Source organism: Hemitrygon akajei, chromosome 4 (assembly GCF_048418815.1).
Source record: "Hemitrygon akajei chromosome 4, sHemAka1.3, whole genome shotgun sequence".
Taxonomy (NCBI): Eukaryota; Metazoa; Chordata; class Chondrichthyes; order Myliobatiformes; family Dasyatidae; genus Hemitrygon; species Hemitrygon akajei.
Genome location: NC_133127.1, coordinates 102,387,593 through 102,404,776, shown reverse-complemented (window position 1 = coordinate 102,404,776; position 17,184 = coordinate 102,387,593). Strand labels below are relative to the sequence as shown.

Genomic DNA, 17,184 nt, shown 5'->3' with positions numbered 1-17,184 from the left:
AGACATTAAGACAGTAAAGGGAATGTAAAATTAAGCTAGCCAGTAATACTAAAGAACATATCAAAAGTTTCTTCAGATACTGTGCTCAGTTCTGGTCGTGTCACTACAGGGAGGATGTGGAAACCATAGAAAGGGTGCAGAGGTGATTTACAAGGATGTTGCCTGGATTGGGGAGCATGCCTTATGAGAACAGGTTGAGTAAACTCGGCCTTTTCTCCTTGGAGCGATGGAGGATGAGAGGTGACCTGATAGAGGGGTATAAGATGGGCTACTGGCAAAGGTAGTGGAGGCGGATATGATAGGGTTTTTTAAGAGACTTTTGGATAGGTACATGGAGCTTAGAAAAATAGAGGGCTACGGGGAAGCCTAGGTGATTCTAAGGTAGAGACGTGTTCGGCACAGCTTTGTGGGCCAAAGAGCCTGTATTGTGCTGTAGGTTTTCTGTGTTTCTATACACAAAGTCTAAATGGATACCAGACCACTGGAAAGCAATGCTGGAGCGGCAGTAATGGGGGACAATGAGATGATGGACAAACTGAATAAGTATTCTGCATCATTCTTCACTGTTGAAGACCCTAACAGTATGGTGGAAATTTCAGCTGTCAGGGGGCATGAAGTGTGTGAAGTTACTGTTACTAGAGAGAAGGCTCTTAGGAAACTGAAAGGTCTCAAGATAGGTAAGTCACCTAGAACACCCCAGGGTTCTGAAAGAGGTGGCTGAAGAGATCGTGGAGACATTTCTAATGATCTTTCAAGATTCACTAGATTCTGGAATGGTTCCTGAAGACTGGAAAATTGCAAATACCACTCCACTCTTCAAGAAGGGAGAGAGGCAAAAGAAAGGAAACCATAGATCAGTTAAGCTGACCTTAGTGGCTGGGAAGATGTTGGAGTTGATTGTTAAGGATGTGGTTTCAGTTGATGTTGTTTATTTGGATTTTCAGCAGGCCTTTGACAAGGTGCCACACACGAGGCTGCTTAACAAGCTACGAGCCCATGGTATTACCAGAAAGATTTTAGCATAGATAACGCAGTGGCTGATTGGTAGGAGGCAAAGAGTGGGAATAAAGGGAGCCTTTTCTGATTGGCTGCCAGTGACTAGTGGTGTTCCACAGAGGTCTGTGTTGGGACTAATGCTTTTTACATTACATGTCAATGATTTGAATGATGGAATTGATGGCTTGGTTGCAAAGTTTGCATACGATATGATGATAGGTGGAGGGACAGGTAGTTTTGAGGAAGTAGAGAGGCTACAGAAGGATTTAGACAGATTAGAAGAATGGGCAAAGAAATGGCAGATGTAATATAGATATAAAACTGTACAGTCATGTACATTGGAAGGAAAAATGAAAGGGTTGACGACTTTCCAAATGGAGAAAATATTCAAAAAACTGTGGTATAAAGGAACTTGGGAGTCATTGTGCAGGATTCCCTAAAGGTTAATTTGCAAGTTGGGTCAGTGGTGAGGAAGGCAAATGCAGTGTTAGCATTCCTTTCAAGAGGACTAGAATATAAAAGCAAGGATGTGATGTTGAAACTTTATAAAGCACTGGAGAGGCCTCATTTGGAGTAATTGTGAGCAGATTTAGACCCCTTATCTAGAAAGGATGTGCTGAAACTGGAGATAGTTTAAAGGGGGTTCACAAAAATGATTTCAGGATTGAATGGCTTGTCATTTGAAGAGTGTTTGAGGGCTTTGTGCCTGTATTCACTAGAATTCAGAAAAATGAGGGGTGACCTCATTGAAAACTATTGAATGGTGAAAGTCTTTGATAGAGCAGATTTAGAGAGGATGTTTCCTATGGAGGGAGAGTCTAAGACTGGGATGTAATGTTAAAATTGTACAAGGCATTGGTAAGTCCGAATTTGGAGTATTGTGTACAGTTCTGGTCACTGAATTATAGGAAAGATGTCAACAAAATAGAGAGTACAGAGAAGATTTACTAGAATGTTACCTGGGTTTCAGCACCTAAGTTACAGGGTTGGTGAACTACACATACCTGTCTGGACACGCCCCCCCCCCCCCCCCCCCGCTGACCACTGACCGTGGCTCCTCTCACTGACCCTGGTATAAAGGCGATTGAGGCCTAAGCCCTGCCCTCAGTCTCCAGGATGTAGTATGGTGGTCAACTACTGCTTGTTCTTTCTTCCAGTCAATAAAAGCCGATATTTTGCCTCACGTCTCAGAGAGTTATTGATGGTGCATCACAGGGAAAGATTGAACAAGTTAGGTCTTTATTCTTTGGAGTGTAGAAGGTTAAGGGGGGACTTGATAGAGGTATTTAAAATTATGAGGGGGATAGATAGAGTTGACGTGGATAGGCTTTTTCCATTGAGCGTAGGGGAGATTCATACAAGAGGACATGAGTTGAAAGTTAGAGGGCAAAAGTTTAAGGGTAACACAAGAGGGAATTTCTTTATTCAGCAAGTGGTTGCTCTGTTGAATGAGCTTCCAGTAGAAGTGGTAGAGGCAGGTTCAGTATTGTCATTTAAAGTAAAATTGGATAGGTAAATGGACAGGAAAGGAATGGAGGGTTATGGGCTGAGTGCAGGTCAGTGGGACTAGGTGAGAGTAAGCGTTCGGCATGAACTAGAATGGCCGAGATGGCCTGTTTCCGTGCTGTAATTGTTATATGGTTATAAGACCAGAGGGCACTGCCTTGGAATAGAGGGGCATCCTTTTAGAGCGGAGATAGGAGGAATTTCTTTAGCCAGGGAGTAGTGAATCTGTAGAATACTTTGCCACAGGCAACTGTGGAAGCCAAGCCTTTATGTATATTTATTGAAGAATTTGAATGATTCTTGATTATGGCATTAAGGAATATGAAAAAATTGGGCTTGAGAGGGAAATGGATCAGCCATGATGAAATGGCAGAGCAGGGTCGATGGGCCTAATGGCCTGATTATGCTCCTATAGTTTATGGTCATAGTTGATAATTATGTCATTGAGGTTCATTTATCATTAAAAAGTAATCTCAATGTAACCTAAAAGAAGTTGCAATCTTGTGATTATCATTTAATTCTATCTTGTTCTTCTTTCAAACTCAAGAACTAATCAGAGCCTCCCTCTTCTCCTGTTTCATCTCTGATTCAGTGCTCTCCCCACCTTTGGGCACTCCCTCTGCCTGACCAAGCCCTACAAATCCGTTATCACAATCTCCCCAGTGTCGGCATTACACCGTTTTTTATTTCCCAGATTTTTAAAACATGGACTCCAGCGCCAGTGATCCGTGACAGAAGGGCACTATGTTTGTCCTTTGCAAATATTAGATTGTTGTCAAATCTTCCTTTCACTGGAAGACAAGGTTTGGGAAGAGCAAGGGGAGTTCTTCAACAAACCTATAATCTTCATCTTCCAACAGCAAAGATTTTCATTGGGGGCAAACTCCTTGCGGGATACCACAACAACCCCCCCCGCACCACGTCTAGCCGGAAGTAAGGCTGGTTTTGGAGCTCGTGTTGCTATCAGCCACTAGATTTCAATTTTGTGAGAATTCTAAATCATGGTCGGAACAACAAGATATACCGTAGTTTGGTGCCTGAACCGCCGCAGTTTGACCGGATTGGTATGGGTTAAGTGTAACTTGCGTGCTGACGACATGCATAGAAGGAGCGGGTCGAAAATACAAGTCCGATTCTACAAGTTCTGGGTCACACTGCAGACTCTGAGCAGCGGACCGCCGGAGAACAGAGGCGTTCCGGCCAGTGACTGACAGCCTGTGGGCCAATCAGCGCCGTGACGGAGGAGGGCACAGCAGCAGGTGGGGCATCCAGGAAGTTCTGCTCCGAAAGACAAAGGACGAGGCCATACCGGAGAGTTTGGGAGGAAAGGGTTGAGCGCTGTCGCTAACGTCTTCTAGTCCTGTGTTGCAATCATGGCAGATACGGCCAGAGGTAAGATGGAGGGGATTCGTTGGGTGAACTGTGTTGCCAGACACTAGTGACAGCATTGTCCGTGACACGGGTCAGTTACTCAGCCATGAATGTGATTGAATGTTTACAGCTACCTGTTGCGGGGTTCACCGTTCCTTTGCCTTCACAGATGCTGTTTAACCGGCTGAGTTCCTGCAGCAGTGTTTTTTTTTGTTGCATTAAACAAAACAACCTTGCTAATACTCATGGAGATATCATTTTCTCCGCGGCAGCAAGGCGCACTAGTAGGCGAAGGCTGAGTAACATTATCTGGCCCTAATTAGATAGATAAAGGAGGATCTTCAGATGCTGCTCTAAGTCTTGCACCATTCTGACTTGAGTATTATTTTGCATCCTAATGGACATTACTGATGCACCATCAATTACTCTCGGAGACAGGAGGCGAACGATAGGCTTTTATTAACTGCAAGAGACTATGGTTAGCAGCAAGAGACCACCACACAACATCTTGGAGACTGAGGGGGGAGCAGTGCCTCCAATCGCCCAGGGGTCTGTGGGAGGAGCCACAGGAGCAGTCAGCAGAGGGGCATGTCCAGACAGGTATACATAGTTTACCACAATTACAGCCCGCAGCACTCTCCATTACGCGTCTCAATGTAACCAGGACTGTGCTTGGCCATTACGGCCGTAACTCTAATCGAGAACAAATGTTACAGGTACGAAAAATCTGAGACACCAAACGTTGACTGTTTTTTGTGATAGCAATGTCCCTTTTTCATTTCGACCTGTCAGTCTGTTAACTCCTCTACAGCCATGATGCGCCCACTCTCAAGTTGGAGCAGTAACACCTCTACGTAGCCTCCAACCTAATACCATAAACATCTGTTGTGTATGTGACCTGGTTACACAACTATGTTATTAATACTGTAAAATCGCTGGAGTTGGGAACGAAGTTTCGTGGCTCTTTACTGGTAGAGTCCGAACTTGACACACAGATCAATAGCGCATGCAACGACATGTTACTAAAATATAAAGTAGTCCCCTATTATAATGTAGGCTATACGGTACACTCGTCCCCTTTTATTTTAATAGTGTATCAGCAGTTTTTTTCTTTTTTTACTGGGGCACTATGCTAAACAAATATGTTTACCCTTAACATAAAAACGCCTACTATTTGTTTACAAATTATAACAAAGTAACTTAATAATATCAAATTATAAAAAGCTGCCTTTTACACTTTTTAAAAAAACTTTTGGTCTAAGACCCATTTAGTAGTCTCTGCGGAGGTCTTCTCCGCCTCTCTGGGTAACATCTGTCCTGAAATGTTTTCTTTGGGGTATGAGTCTCCACAGGTATAGGTCCCTGATGACAGGCTTATCTGTAGATGAGGCTGATGTGGTTACATCAGGAGTGTTTGCTTCTATGTCAGGGGAGTCTGCGCAACGTGTTGTTGTGTTTTTCACCTGAACATCCAGGATTTGGTCCACATGATGTCTCCATCCGTTCTCTCCCACCTTCACTGTCCATCAGTGGCCTATGATGGAAATTGTGCCCAGCTGCCAGTTTTTAGTCTGGTAATCATGTGTAAGAACTGACTGTCCCACACTAAAGCTCCGTGTTGACTTAGCATTCAAGTGGTTAAACTGTCTGTTCTCCACATTCCACTGTACATCTGGTTTGAGAAGATCCAAGCAGGACCCCAGGTTCTCGTAACCTGGTGAGCACTTGTTCAAGGTTAGAAAGGTGTACGTTGTTATCTTTGCCGGTGACAATGATGTCATCCAGGTAACACTGAGTCCCTGGAATCCCCTGCAGGACCTGGTCCATTGCCCTTTGCCCGATTGCAGGAGCTGATGCTATCCCAAACACCAACCTATTGTACTGGTAAAGTCCTTTGTGTGTACTTATTGTCAGGTATTTCTTGGATGCATCATCGATTTCCATTTGGAGATCAGCCTGGGCCAAATCGATTTTTGTGAAATGTTCCCCTGCTGACAGGGAAGCAAAGATGTCCTCAATACGAGGTAGAGGATACTGTACTGTGTGGAGAACTGGGTTAACAGTCACTTTAAAGTCTCCACATATGCACACCTTGCTTGGTTTTCCTGGTTTTGTGCTGGAGGTTTTCTTCATCACTGGAACAATGGACGTGGCCCATTCACTCCAATCCACCTTTGACAGGACCCCAGTCTGCTCCAGATTTTTCAGTTCTGCCCCTTCTGTAGGATGGATTGCATATGGCACTGGTCTGGCTTTGTGAAATTTTGGACATGCATTTTCCTCAACCTCAATCTTTGCCTTCATGCCCTGAAGTGTTCCTATTCCTTTCAGTAACACTTCCTCTGAGTCAGCAAGTATTTGTGACAGTCTCTCAGATGTAGCCTTGCTGCCTGCCTTTGTCGACACATCTAGTGCCTTGATGGTGTGCCAATCCAACTGGATGTTCCTGAGCCATTCATGTCCCAGCAACGGTGGTCGTCCATTTTTCAGTACATAGAAAACCTACAGCACACTACAGGCCCATCGTCCCACAAAGTTGTGCTGAACATGTCCCTACCTTAGAAATTACTAGGCTTACGTATAGCCCTCTGTTTTACTAAGCTCCATGTACCTATCTAAAAGTCTCTTAAAAGCCCCTATTGTATCCGCCTCCACCTCTGTTGCTGGCAGCCCATTCCACGCACTCACCACAATCTGAGTAAAAACTTTCCCACTGTCACACTTGGTAGGTTCTATTCTTTCATGTCTTATCCTCTTGCTCTTCATATACTTGTAGAATGCCTTGGGGTTTTCCTTAATCCTGCCCGCCAAGCCCTTCTGGCTCTCCTAATTTCCTTCTTAAGCTCCTTCCTAGTAGCCTTATAATCTTCTAGATCTCTATCATTACCTAGCTCTCTGAAATTTTTGTAAGCTTTTCTTTTCTTCTTGACTGGATTTATTACGGCCTTTGTACACCACGGTTCCTGTACCCTACCATAACTTCCCTGTCTCATTGGAATGTACCTATACAGAACTCCACACAAATATCCCCTGAATATTTGCCACATTTTTTCCATACTTTTCCCTGAGAACATCTGTTTTCAATTTAAGCCTCCACATTCCCCTTACTCCAATTAAACACTTTTCTAACTTGTCTGTTCCTATCTCTCCCCAATGCTATTGTAAAAGAGACAGAATTATGATCACTATCTCCAAAATGCTCTCCCACTGAGAGATCTGACACCTGACCAGGTTCATTTCCCAATATCACATCAAGTACAGCCTCTCCTCTTGTAGGCTTATCTACATACTGTGTCAGGAAACCTTCCTGAACACACCTAACAAATTTCATCCCATCTAAACCCCTTGCTCTTGGGAGGTGCCAGTTGATATTTGGGAAATTAAAATCCCCCTTCATGACAACTCTGTTATTATAACACCTTTCCAGGATCTGTTTCCTTATCTGCTCTTCTCTATCCCTGTTACTATTAGGCAGCCTATAAAAAACGCCCAGTAAAGTTATTGACCCCTTCCTGTTCCTAACCTCCACCCACAAAGACTCCGTAGACAATCCCTCCATGGCATCCACCTTTTCTGCAGCCGTGACACTAACTCTGATCAACAGTGCCATACCCCCACCTCTTTTGCCTCCCTCCCTGACCTTTCTGAAACATCTAAAACCCGGCACTTGAATTAACCATTCCTGTTCCTGAGCCATCCAAGTCTCTGTAATGGCCACCACATCATATCTGCAACTACTGATCCATGCTCTAAGCTCATCTGTTTTGTTCACAACACTCCTTTCGTTAAAATAGACACATCTCAAACCTTTGGTCTGAGCGCATCCCTTCTCTATCACCTGCCTATCCTCCCTCTTGCACTGTCTACAAGCATTTTCTATTTGTGAGCCTACCTCCTCTTCCCCAGTCTCTTCAGTTTGGTTCCTACCCCTCAACAATTCTAGTTTAAACTCTCCCCAGTAGCCTTAGCAAACCTCCCCACCAGGATATTGGTCCCCCCAGGATTCAAGTGCAACCCGTCCTGTTTGTACAGGTCACACCTGCCCCAAAAGAGGTCCCAGTGATCCAGAAATCTGAATCCCTGCCCCCTGCTCCAATCCCTCAGCCACGCATTTATCCTCCACCTCATTCTATTCCTATTCTCACTGTCGCGTGACACAGACAGTAATCCTGAGATTACTACCTTTGTGGTCCTGCTTCTCAACTTCTTTCCTAACTCCCTGTAGTCTTTTTTCAGGACCTCTTCCCTTTTCCTACCTATGTCATTGGTACCAATATGTACCACGACCTCTGGCTGTTCTCCCTCCCACTGCACAATATCTTATATGCGATCTGATACATCCCGGACCCTGGCACCTGGGAGGCAAACTACCATCCGAGTTTCTTTCCTGAGTCCACAGAATCACCTGTCTGACCCCTAACTATAGAGTCCCCTGTCACTACTGCCTTCCTCTTCCCTTCCCTACATAGAGATTCAGCTGCTGTGTTTTGTCTCTGTAGGTCACTGTCACTTTAATTTTACCTTTGGGATGTTCTGCTCCTGCCGCTGATTGGGCCTGCGGAAACAAGAGTTGCAGGGGATGGGAACCAGAGTGCCAGAACAGATTGTGGAGGGAGATATTGTTACGTCTTCAGATGAAGTCAGGAATCAAAAGTTTGAGCACAGTGGGACTAATGTCCTGAGCTGTACATGTTTCAATTCAAGATGTAATGGAAAGGCAGATGAGCTCAGGGCGTGGATCAACACGTGAAATTATGATGTTGTAGCCATTAGTGGAACTGGACTCTCTAACGGTGGTGTCTGTAAAGAGGATGCTGTCCAAGTTGCATGCCATCTTGGACAATGTCTCCCATCCACTCCATAATGTACTGGTTAGGCACAGGAGTACATTCAGCCAGAGACTCATTCCACCGAGATGCAACACTGAGCGTAATAGGAAGTCATTCCTACCTGTGGCCATCAAACTTTACAACTCCTCCCTCGGAGTGTCAGACACCCTGAGCTGGTCCTGGACTAATTTCCACTTGGCATAATTTATTTATTATTATTTAATTATTTATGGTTTTATATTGCTATATTTCTACACTATTCTTGGTTGGTGCGACTGTAACAAAACCCAATTTCCCTCGGGATCAATAAAGCATGTCTGTCTGTCTGTAGGGAGACTTGGTTGCAGGAGGGGCAGCACTGGCAGCTCAATATTCTGGGTTTCTGTTGTGTTAGACATGACAGAGTGGAAAGGATTAAGGGGGGGGTTGCTGTTACTAGTCAAGGGAGATGTCACGGCAGTGCTCAGTCAGGACAGACTGGAGAACTCATCTACTGAGGCATTATGGGTTGAACTGAGTGTTAAGAAAGGTATGAGCATGTTAATGGGGCTAAATTACAGACCACACATCAGTCTGAGTGATTTAGTGGAACAAATTTGTAGAGATCACAGACTATTGCAAGAAACATAAGGTTGTTACAGTAGGTGATTTTAACTTTCCACACTGACTGCGGCACCCATACTGTAAAGGGACTAGATGAATTTCTCAGATGTGTTCAAGAAAATTCCCTTAATCTGTACATTCAAGTTCCAATGAGAGAACGTGTGATACTGGATCTGCCATGAGGGGATGAGACAGAGCAGGTGACTGAAGTTTCTGTTGGGAAGCAGTTTGGATCTAGTGATCACAATGCCAATAGTTTCCAAACCAATTCTTTTAACGTTATATGTCAATGATTTGGATGATGGAATTGATGGCTTGGTTGTAATATTTGCAGATGATGTGAAGATAGGTGGAGGGGCAGGTCATTTTGAGGAAGTAGAGAGGCTACGCTACAGGATTTAGACAGATTTGGAGCATGGACAAAGAAGTGGCGGATGGAATAGTGTTGACACACTACAAGAAGAGTTGTGATGACATTGGAAAGAATGCAGAGGAAATTCATCAGGATATTGCTTCGGTGGGAAGAGATTGGGTAGGTGGGCTTGTGCCTCCTTGAAGAGTGACCACAAAGAAGTGTATATGATTTTGTGAGTCAAAGATAGGGTAGACAGCCAAACTCTTTATTTTCTTACAGTAAGGATACCAAAAACAAGGTTTAATGTGAGAGGTAGCTGTTCTAAAAGGGGTCTTGGGGCCATGTGTTTTTTTTTCAAGAGTTGTTAATATCTGAAACACTGCCGAAGTACATTGTGGAGTTAGATACAATTAGCATGTTTAAAAACTTTTCAATAGGCCATGCAGAAAAAGGGTACAGTTGTAGTGGGATTAGTGAGGATAGACAAAAGGGTCAGTGTGGAATGATGCGCCAAAAAGCCCATTTCTATGTTGAGATCAATTCCAGTTTTACTCCAGAGACCCGAGCATACAAATCCAGTGCAGTTAATAATCAGATGAACCTTTTGGGGTCATCTGTTGTATCCAGTGCTGTAGTGTGGCCTTCTCTACATCAGTTGGGGAATCGCTTTATCAAGCACCTTCGCTTTGTCCACCACAAAAGGTAGGATCTCTCCCAGTGCCTACCCATTTCATTTTGATTTCCAGTTCTCTATTCGACTTGACTATCCGTTTGGCTATCTCTACTGTCTGGTGAAGCCAAACTCTGGTTGGAGGAGCAACACCGCATGTTCTGCTTGGGTAACATGATGGTATGATCTGATCTGATGGCACGAGCACTGATTTCTCTAACTTCTTCCCCTCCCCCTTTCTCTTTTCATTCAACCCATCACCTCCCTCTGGTTCCCCTCCTTCCCTGTAGAGAAGAAGCTGGATGTTGCCTGGGAATGGGTGAGGAGATAGGGATACTTTGACTTTCTTTTCCATGGAGCAGAGAAAGCTAAAAGCTAATGACAGGCATAGACAAGATAGAGAGCAAATTATTTAATTTTTAATTGTATGTAAGTTACATATACCAGTCTACATCAGGGGATAGGCAGTGGAGAGATTCCAGAGGTTTAAATTCTTGGGCATTAACATATCGAATGACCTGTTCTGGGCCCAGCACATAGATGCAATCCTAAGGGAACCTGCCTGTGTCTTTACTTTCTAAGGAGATAATGAGGTTGGGCTGTCACACTTAACAAAGAAACACTCTAACTTCTACAAATGAACTGTGGAGAGTGTCCTGACTGGGTCCATCATAGTCAGGTACAGCACATTGAATGTGCAGATTGTAAGAAGTTGCACAGAGTAGTGGATTCTGCCCAATGCATCATGGGCGTATCCCTCCAAACAGTTGGTAATAGCTGCAGGAGGTGCTGTGTCTCCCCATTGAGTCCATTTGGTCCATTGCTCCTATTGGGGCCAGATGCACACCTGCCTTTCCCCATTGGGATCATATCCGCACCTGCCTTTCCCCATTGGGACCATATCCGCACCTGCCTTTCCCCATTGGGATCATATCCACACCTGCCTTTCCCCATTGGGACCATATCCACACCTGCCTTTCCCCATTGGGACCATATCCACACCTGCCTTTCCCCATTGGGACCATATCCACACCTGCCTTTCCCCATTGGGACCATATCCACATCTGCCTTTCCGCATTGGGACCATATCCACACCTGCCTTTCCCCATTGAGAGCATATCCACACCTGCCTTTCCCCATTGGGACCATATCCACACCTGCCTTTCCCCATTGGGACCATATCCACACCTGCCTTTCCCCATTGGGATCATATCCACACCTGCCTTTCCCCATTGGGATCATATCCACACCTGCCTTTCCCCATTGGGACCATATCCACACCTGCCTTTCCCCGTTGGGACCATAGCCACACCTGCCTTTCCCCATTGGGTCCATATCCACACCTGCCTTTCCCCATTGGGACCATATCCACACCTGCCTTTCCCCATTGGGACCATATCCACACCTGCCTTTCCCCGTTGGGACCATAGCCACACCTGCCTTTCCCCATTGGGTCCATATCCACACCTGCCTTTCCCCATTGGGACCATATCCACACCTGCCTTTCCCCATTGGGACCATATCCACACCTGCCTTTCCCCATTGGGACCATATCCACACCTGCCTTTCCCCATTGGGATCATATCCACACCTGTCTTTCCCCATTGGGACCATATCCACACCTGCCTTTCCCCATTGGGACCATATCCACACCTGCCTTTCTTATTTAAGTGCCTGTCTGTAGATCACTTAAATGTAGTAATTGTATCTGATTCCAGTCTCCTCTGGCAGCATGTTCCATATATTAACTGCACTCTGAGGAAGGAAAAATGCCCTTCACATCCCCTTTAAAGCACCTTCCCTGCACCTTTTAAACCTATGCTGCCTTTTTTTGATTCTGTTTACCATGGGAAAAGGATTGTTGTTATCTCCCCTATCTATGATCTTATTTTCTTCAGCCGTTTCACCATGCAGGAATCAAATCAGTTCACTAAATCTCTCCCCATGACTGAAGTCCTGGTGAACCTCCTGTGTACTTGCTGCAGTACGGTTGCACCCTTCCTATAGTATCAAATCCCCTACTAAAGCCCAGATAGACAATATTTACCACATCGCCATCAACCCTTTACCTCCTCAGAAGAATCAAGCAGTGTTGCAGGTTTTTTCCTTCAAGTCCCTAATCAATTTCAGCCTTTCCAAATGTACACAAATCCTGTCCCTTGGAACTTCCTCCAATAGGTTCCCTATCACTAGCTTACAGTTTTCACCAACCTATAATTTTCTGGTGCCCTGCTAAAGCCCTGCTGCCCTTCTTAAATAAAGGAACAGTATTAGCTGTCTACCAATCTTCTAGTACACCACCCATGTCTAACAACAGTATCTGTTGGGGCCCAGCAATATCCTTTTCCATTGCATTCTGGGATAGATATCAGCTAGTTTCTACTGTATTTCAGGGTAAATAACACCTGAGCTCCCTTAATACTGACATACTGCAGCATGTTCGTCTCTGAGCATGCTATGCCTCTTCTCTTATAAACAAGCAGCATCCATTTAACATAAAATACACTGCTGATGCTGTGGTCAAATCAAGACGTACAAACAAGCTGGATGAACTCAGCAGGTCGGGCAGCATCTGTTGAAAGGAGCAGTCAACGTTTCGGGTCGAGACCCTTCGTCAGGACTAAAGAAGGGGGGTAGGGACCCTATAAAGAAGGTGGGGGGGAGGGTGAAAAACCAATCAGAGGAAAGATCAAGGGGTGGGGGAGGGGAAGCAGGGAGGGGATAGGCAGGAGAGATGAAGAAGGAATCTAAGGGGAAAACACTATGGGTAGTAGAAAAAGGCAGTGATGAGAGGTGATAGGCAGCTAGAAGAGGAGAGTAGAGGTGGGATGGGGAAGGGAGAGGGAGGGAATTACCGGAAGTTGGAGAATTCGATGTTCATACCAAGGGGCTGGAGACTACCCAGACAGTATATGAGGTGTTGTTCCTCCAACCGAGGTTTGGCCTCATCATGGCAGTAGAGGAGGCCATGTATGGACATATCCGAATGGGAATGTGAAGGAGAGTTGAAGTGAGTGGCAACTGGGAGATCCTGTCTGTTGTGGTGGATGGAGCGTAGTTGCTCGACGAAGCGGTCCCCCAATCTGCGTCGGGTCTCGCCGATGTAGAGGAGGCCACACCGGGAGCACTGGATGCAATAGATTACCCCAGCAGACTCACAAGTGAAGTGTTGCCTCACCTGGAAGGACTGTTTGGGGCCCTGAGAGGAGTTGTAGGGACAGGTGTAGCACTTACACTTGCAGGTCTTACCAGGTGGGAGATCTGAGGGGAGGGACGTGTGGACCAGGCAGTCGCAGAGGGAACAATCCCTACGAAAAGCAGAGAGGGGTAGAGAGGGAAAGATGTCCTTAATGGTGGGGTCCTGTTGAAGGTGCGGAAGTTGCAGAGGATAATATGCCGGATCCGGAGGCTGGTGGGGTTATAGGTGAGGACAAGGGGGACATGGTCCCTGTTGTGGTGACGGGAGGATGGGGTGAGGGGTGAAGTGCAGGAAATGGAGGAGATGCGGGTGAGGGCATCATTGATGACGGCAGAAGGGAAACCATGATTCTTAAAGAAAGAGGACATTTGGTATGTCCTGGAACAGAAAGTCTCATCCTTGGAGCATCCTTTTCCACCCTCCCCCCCCCCCCCACCTTCTTTATAGGGCCCCTGCCCCCTCCTTCTTCAGTCCTGACGAAGGGTCTTGACCCGAAGCGTTGACTGCTCCTTTCAACAGATGCTGCCCGACCTGCTGAGTTCATCCAGCTTTTTTGTACATCCATTTAACATCTTACCTGTGTCCTCTGTCTCCACACTTTTAGTTCCTTGGGGGATCAACTATTTCCCTAGCTATCCTCTTGCTCCTTATATACTAAACGAATGGCTTGTGAGATAATTGTGCAATCTATGGACTTTGACTGTTTTTTGAACATTAAGACATTGTCTAAGTGTGGATGAAAGAGCTGAACTTCAGAGTTAAATCCAAATGCAGCAGGTCATGGATAATGTCCAGATCTGGGCTAATAGATGGCAAGTAACATTGTGCCTTAGAGGTGTCAGGAAATAACGATGTCTAACAAGAGAAAATCTGACACAGAAGTTGAAGTAAAGAGCTGCAGTATTTTTGGTGTCTTGACTGCTTCAGTATCTTCAAATCAGAGCAGAAGAACTCAACAATTAGTAAAGGTTAAAAAAAAAGGAAAGATGAATCAGTGCTGATGTAAATACTTTTCTTTTTCAGATACCACTGAAGTTGACTATCCAAGAATTTTTCAAAGGTATGAGATGGATTTAATTATAATTATTTTAATGATGTGTATTTCAATGTTTATATTTAATTAGCCATTTTAAGTTACTCTTTGGTGGCAATGTGACAAATCCATTATGAAGACTTGTAGGATTTTTATTACTATTTGGGATTAATCTGGTGAATTTGACCTTCCCAATTTCTTGATATTGGGTACATCCTCCACCTAGACCTGCCATTGTTGAGTGGAAAGTGAATCTGTCCCTGTTACCAAACTGCCAGGTTGTGCCTTATAAGCCTGATTGAATTTTTTGAGGATGTGACTAAACATGTTGATGAAGATAGAGCAGTAGATGTAGTGTATATGGATTTCAGCAAAGCATTTGACAAAGTACCCCATGCAAGGCTCATTGAGAAAGTAAGGAGGCATGGGATCCAACGGAACCTTGCTTTGTGGATCCAGAACTGGCTTGCCCACAGAAGACAAAGTGTGGTTGTAGACGGGTCATATTCTGCATGGAGGTCGGTGACCAGTGGTGTGCCTCAGGGATCTGTTCTGGGACCCCCTACTCTTCGTGGTTTTTATAAATGACTCAGACGAGAAAGTGGAGGGATGGGTTAGTAAATTTGCTGATGACACAAAGGTTGGGGGTGTTGTGGATATTGTGGAGGGCTGTCAGAGGTTACAGCAGGATATCGATAAGGTGCAAAAGTGGACTGAGAAGTGGCAGATGGATTTCAAACCAGATAAATGTGAGGTGGTTTATTTTGGTAGGTCAAATATGATGGCAGAATATAGCATTGATGGTAAGACTCTAGGCAGTGTGGAGGATCAGAGGGACCTTGGGGTCCGAGCCAGTAGGACACTCAAAGGTTCTGTGCAGGTTGACTCTGTGGTTAAGGAGGCATACGGTGCATTGACCTTCATCAATGGTGGGGTTGAGTTTAGGAGCCGAGAGATAATCTTGCAGCTCTATAGGACCCTGGTCAGACCCTACTTGGAGTACTGTGCTGAGTTCTGGTCGCCTCACTACAGGAAGGATGTGGAAACTATAGAAAGGGTGCAGAGGAGATTTACAAGGATGTTGCCTGGATTGGAGAGCAGACCTTATGAGAATATGTTGAGTGAACTCGGCCTTTTCTCCTTGGAGCAGCGGAGGATGAGAGGTGACCTGATAGAGGTGTATAAGATGATGAGAGGCATTGATCATGTGGATAGTCAGAAGTTTTTTCCCAGGGCTGAAATGGCTAATATGAGAGAGCTCAGTTTTAAGGTGCTTGGAAGTAGGTACAGAGGAGATGTCAGGCGTAAGTTTTTTACGCAGAGTGGTGAGTGCGTGGCTGCCGGCAACGGTGGTGGAGGCAGATACAATAGGATCTTTTAAAAGACAAGTCAAAGTTCAAGGTACACTTATTTATCAAATTTTGTATGCAGTATACAACCCTGAAATTTGTCTTCCTCACAGTCAGGCATGACACAAGAAGAACCATGGAACCAACCCACCCAAAGAAAAGCATCAAACAACAAACCCATCCCCCAGCAAAAAAACACATACAGCAGTGGGGAAAAAAAACAAAGAATACAAAACAGAAAAGGCATCTTTCAATACAGTTCAGCTCAGTGTTCATTATCAGCAGGCTGGCCTGAACCAAGGGGGATAAAATGGAGCTGTTGTGAGGAACGAGTTCAGAAGGGCAGAAGCAGGCAGAGACAATAGGCCTACCTGAATAGCCAGACTCGTAGATGGTAGAAGCAAGTGGTCTGGGGTAGAGGAACTGAGCTTGGTGGCAATGTATGGGAGTTCGCTAGAGTCACATTCAAAAATCACCGGAAGTAGTAACAAAAAAATAGTGACCAGAGCTAGAACACGTCATAAACCTGAGAGTCTGAATCTACCATCCATGTCAATTAAATCTTGCTACAGCACCATCTGCCAACAGCATTGAGGGAGAGAGGGGTCACTTGGACTCGAGGACCACACCCGCGAGTGAGAGTCGGCCACATGCAGACAACTCCAGCAGCAGCGGTGAGAGGCTGGTAACTCACCCACCTTGCTCACCCTTCTCGGTGAGAGCTGGAGTCGATTGTGTGCTTACATTGCATCTCCTGACTTCATGGCCTCTGGCCACAGGCTTTGGTCACAGCCTCATGGAACCCTGACAGAGACAGCAAAGCACCAGATCACGCAGATGGCCTGAAATCGCACTGCCAGAAGGTAGATTAGAAGGCTCTAAAGTATCAGAACCATTTCTCAAATAAAAAGGTGTGAAAGGAATTGATTTGTGATCCATCTTGAGCACATCACCTTTGGTAGCGTTGATCGCTGGCACCATCATAAATAGGACCACTAGTGCACACCATTATTCAAAGTTTCAAAATATGTGACCCATATGCGTCCCCCGGCGTGCAGCGCCATGATCCATCTTCTTGCAGGCAGCCAAAGATTAAAGAAACACACTGGAATTCACGAGAAACCCCACACCACAAAGACAATCATGCATCCAGTGTGTGAAAAAGAAAGGACAAAAAGTGCAAACAATTAAAAAACAAAAAATAATCCACAGAACATGAACCACAGAGTCCTCAAAAGTGAGTTCACAACCTTGCATCCAGTTCAATGCTGCA

The 17,184-nt window shown here is 45.2% G+C and overlaps 1 protein-coding gene across 1 annotated transcript in view; it reads left to right on the top strand.

Annotated features, from left to right (window-relative positions):
- The first annotated feature begins 3,736 nt into the window (after positions 1-3,736).
- Positions 3,737-17,184, top strand: part of LOC140726572 (caspase-6-like) — a 38,344-nt gene continuing 24,896 nt past the window's right edge. The window contains exons 1-2 of the mRNA XM_073043133.1: positions 3,737-3,894; positions 14,553-14,589. Of these exons, the coding sequence (XP_072899234.1) occupies positions 3,876-3,894; positions 14,553-14,589 (56 nt within the window). The 5' untranslated portion in view covers positions 3,737-3,875. The remainder of the gene's footprint in view (positions 3,895-14,552; positions 14,590-17,184) is intronic.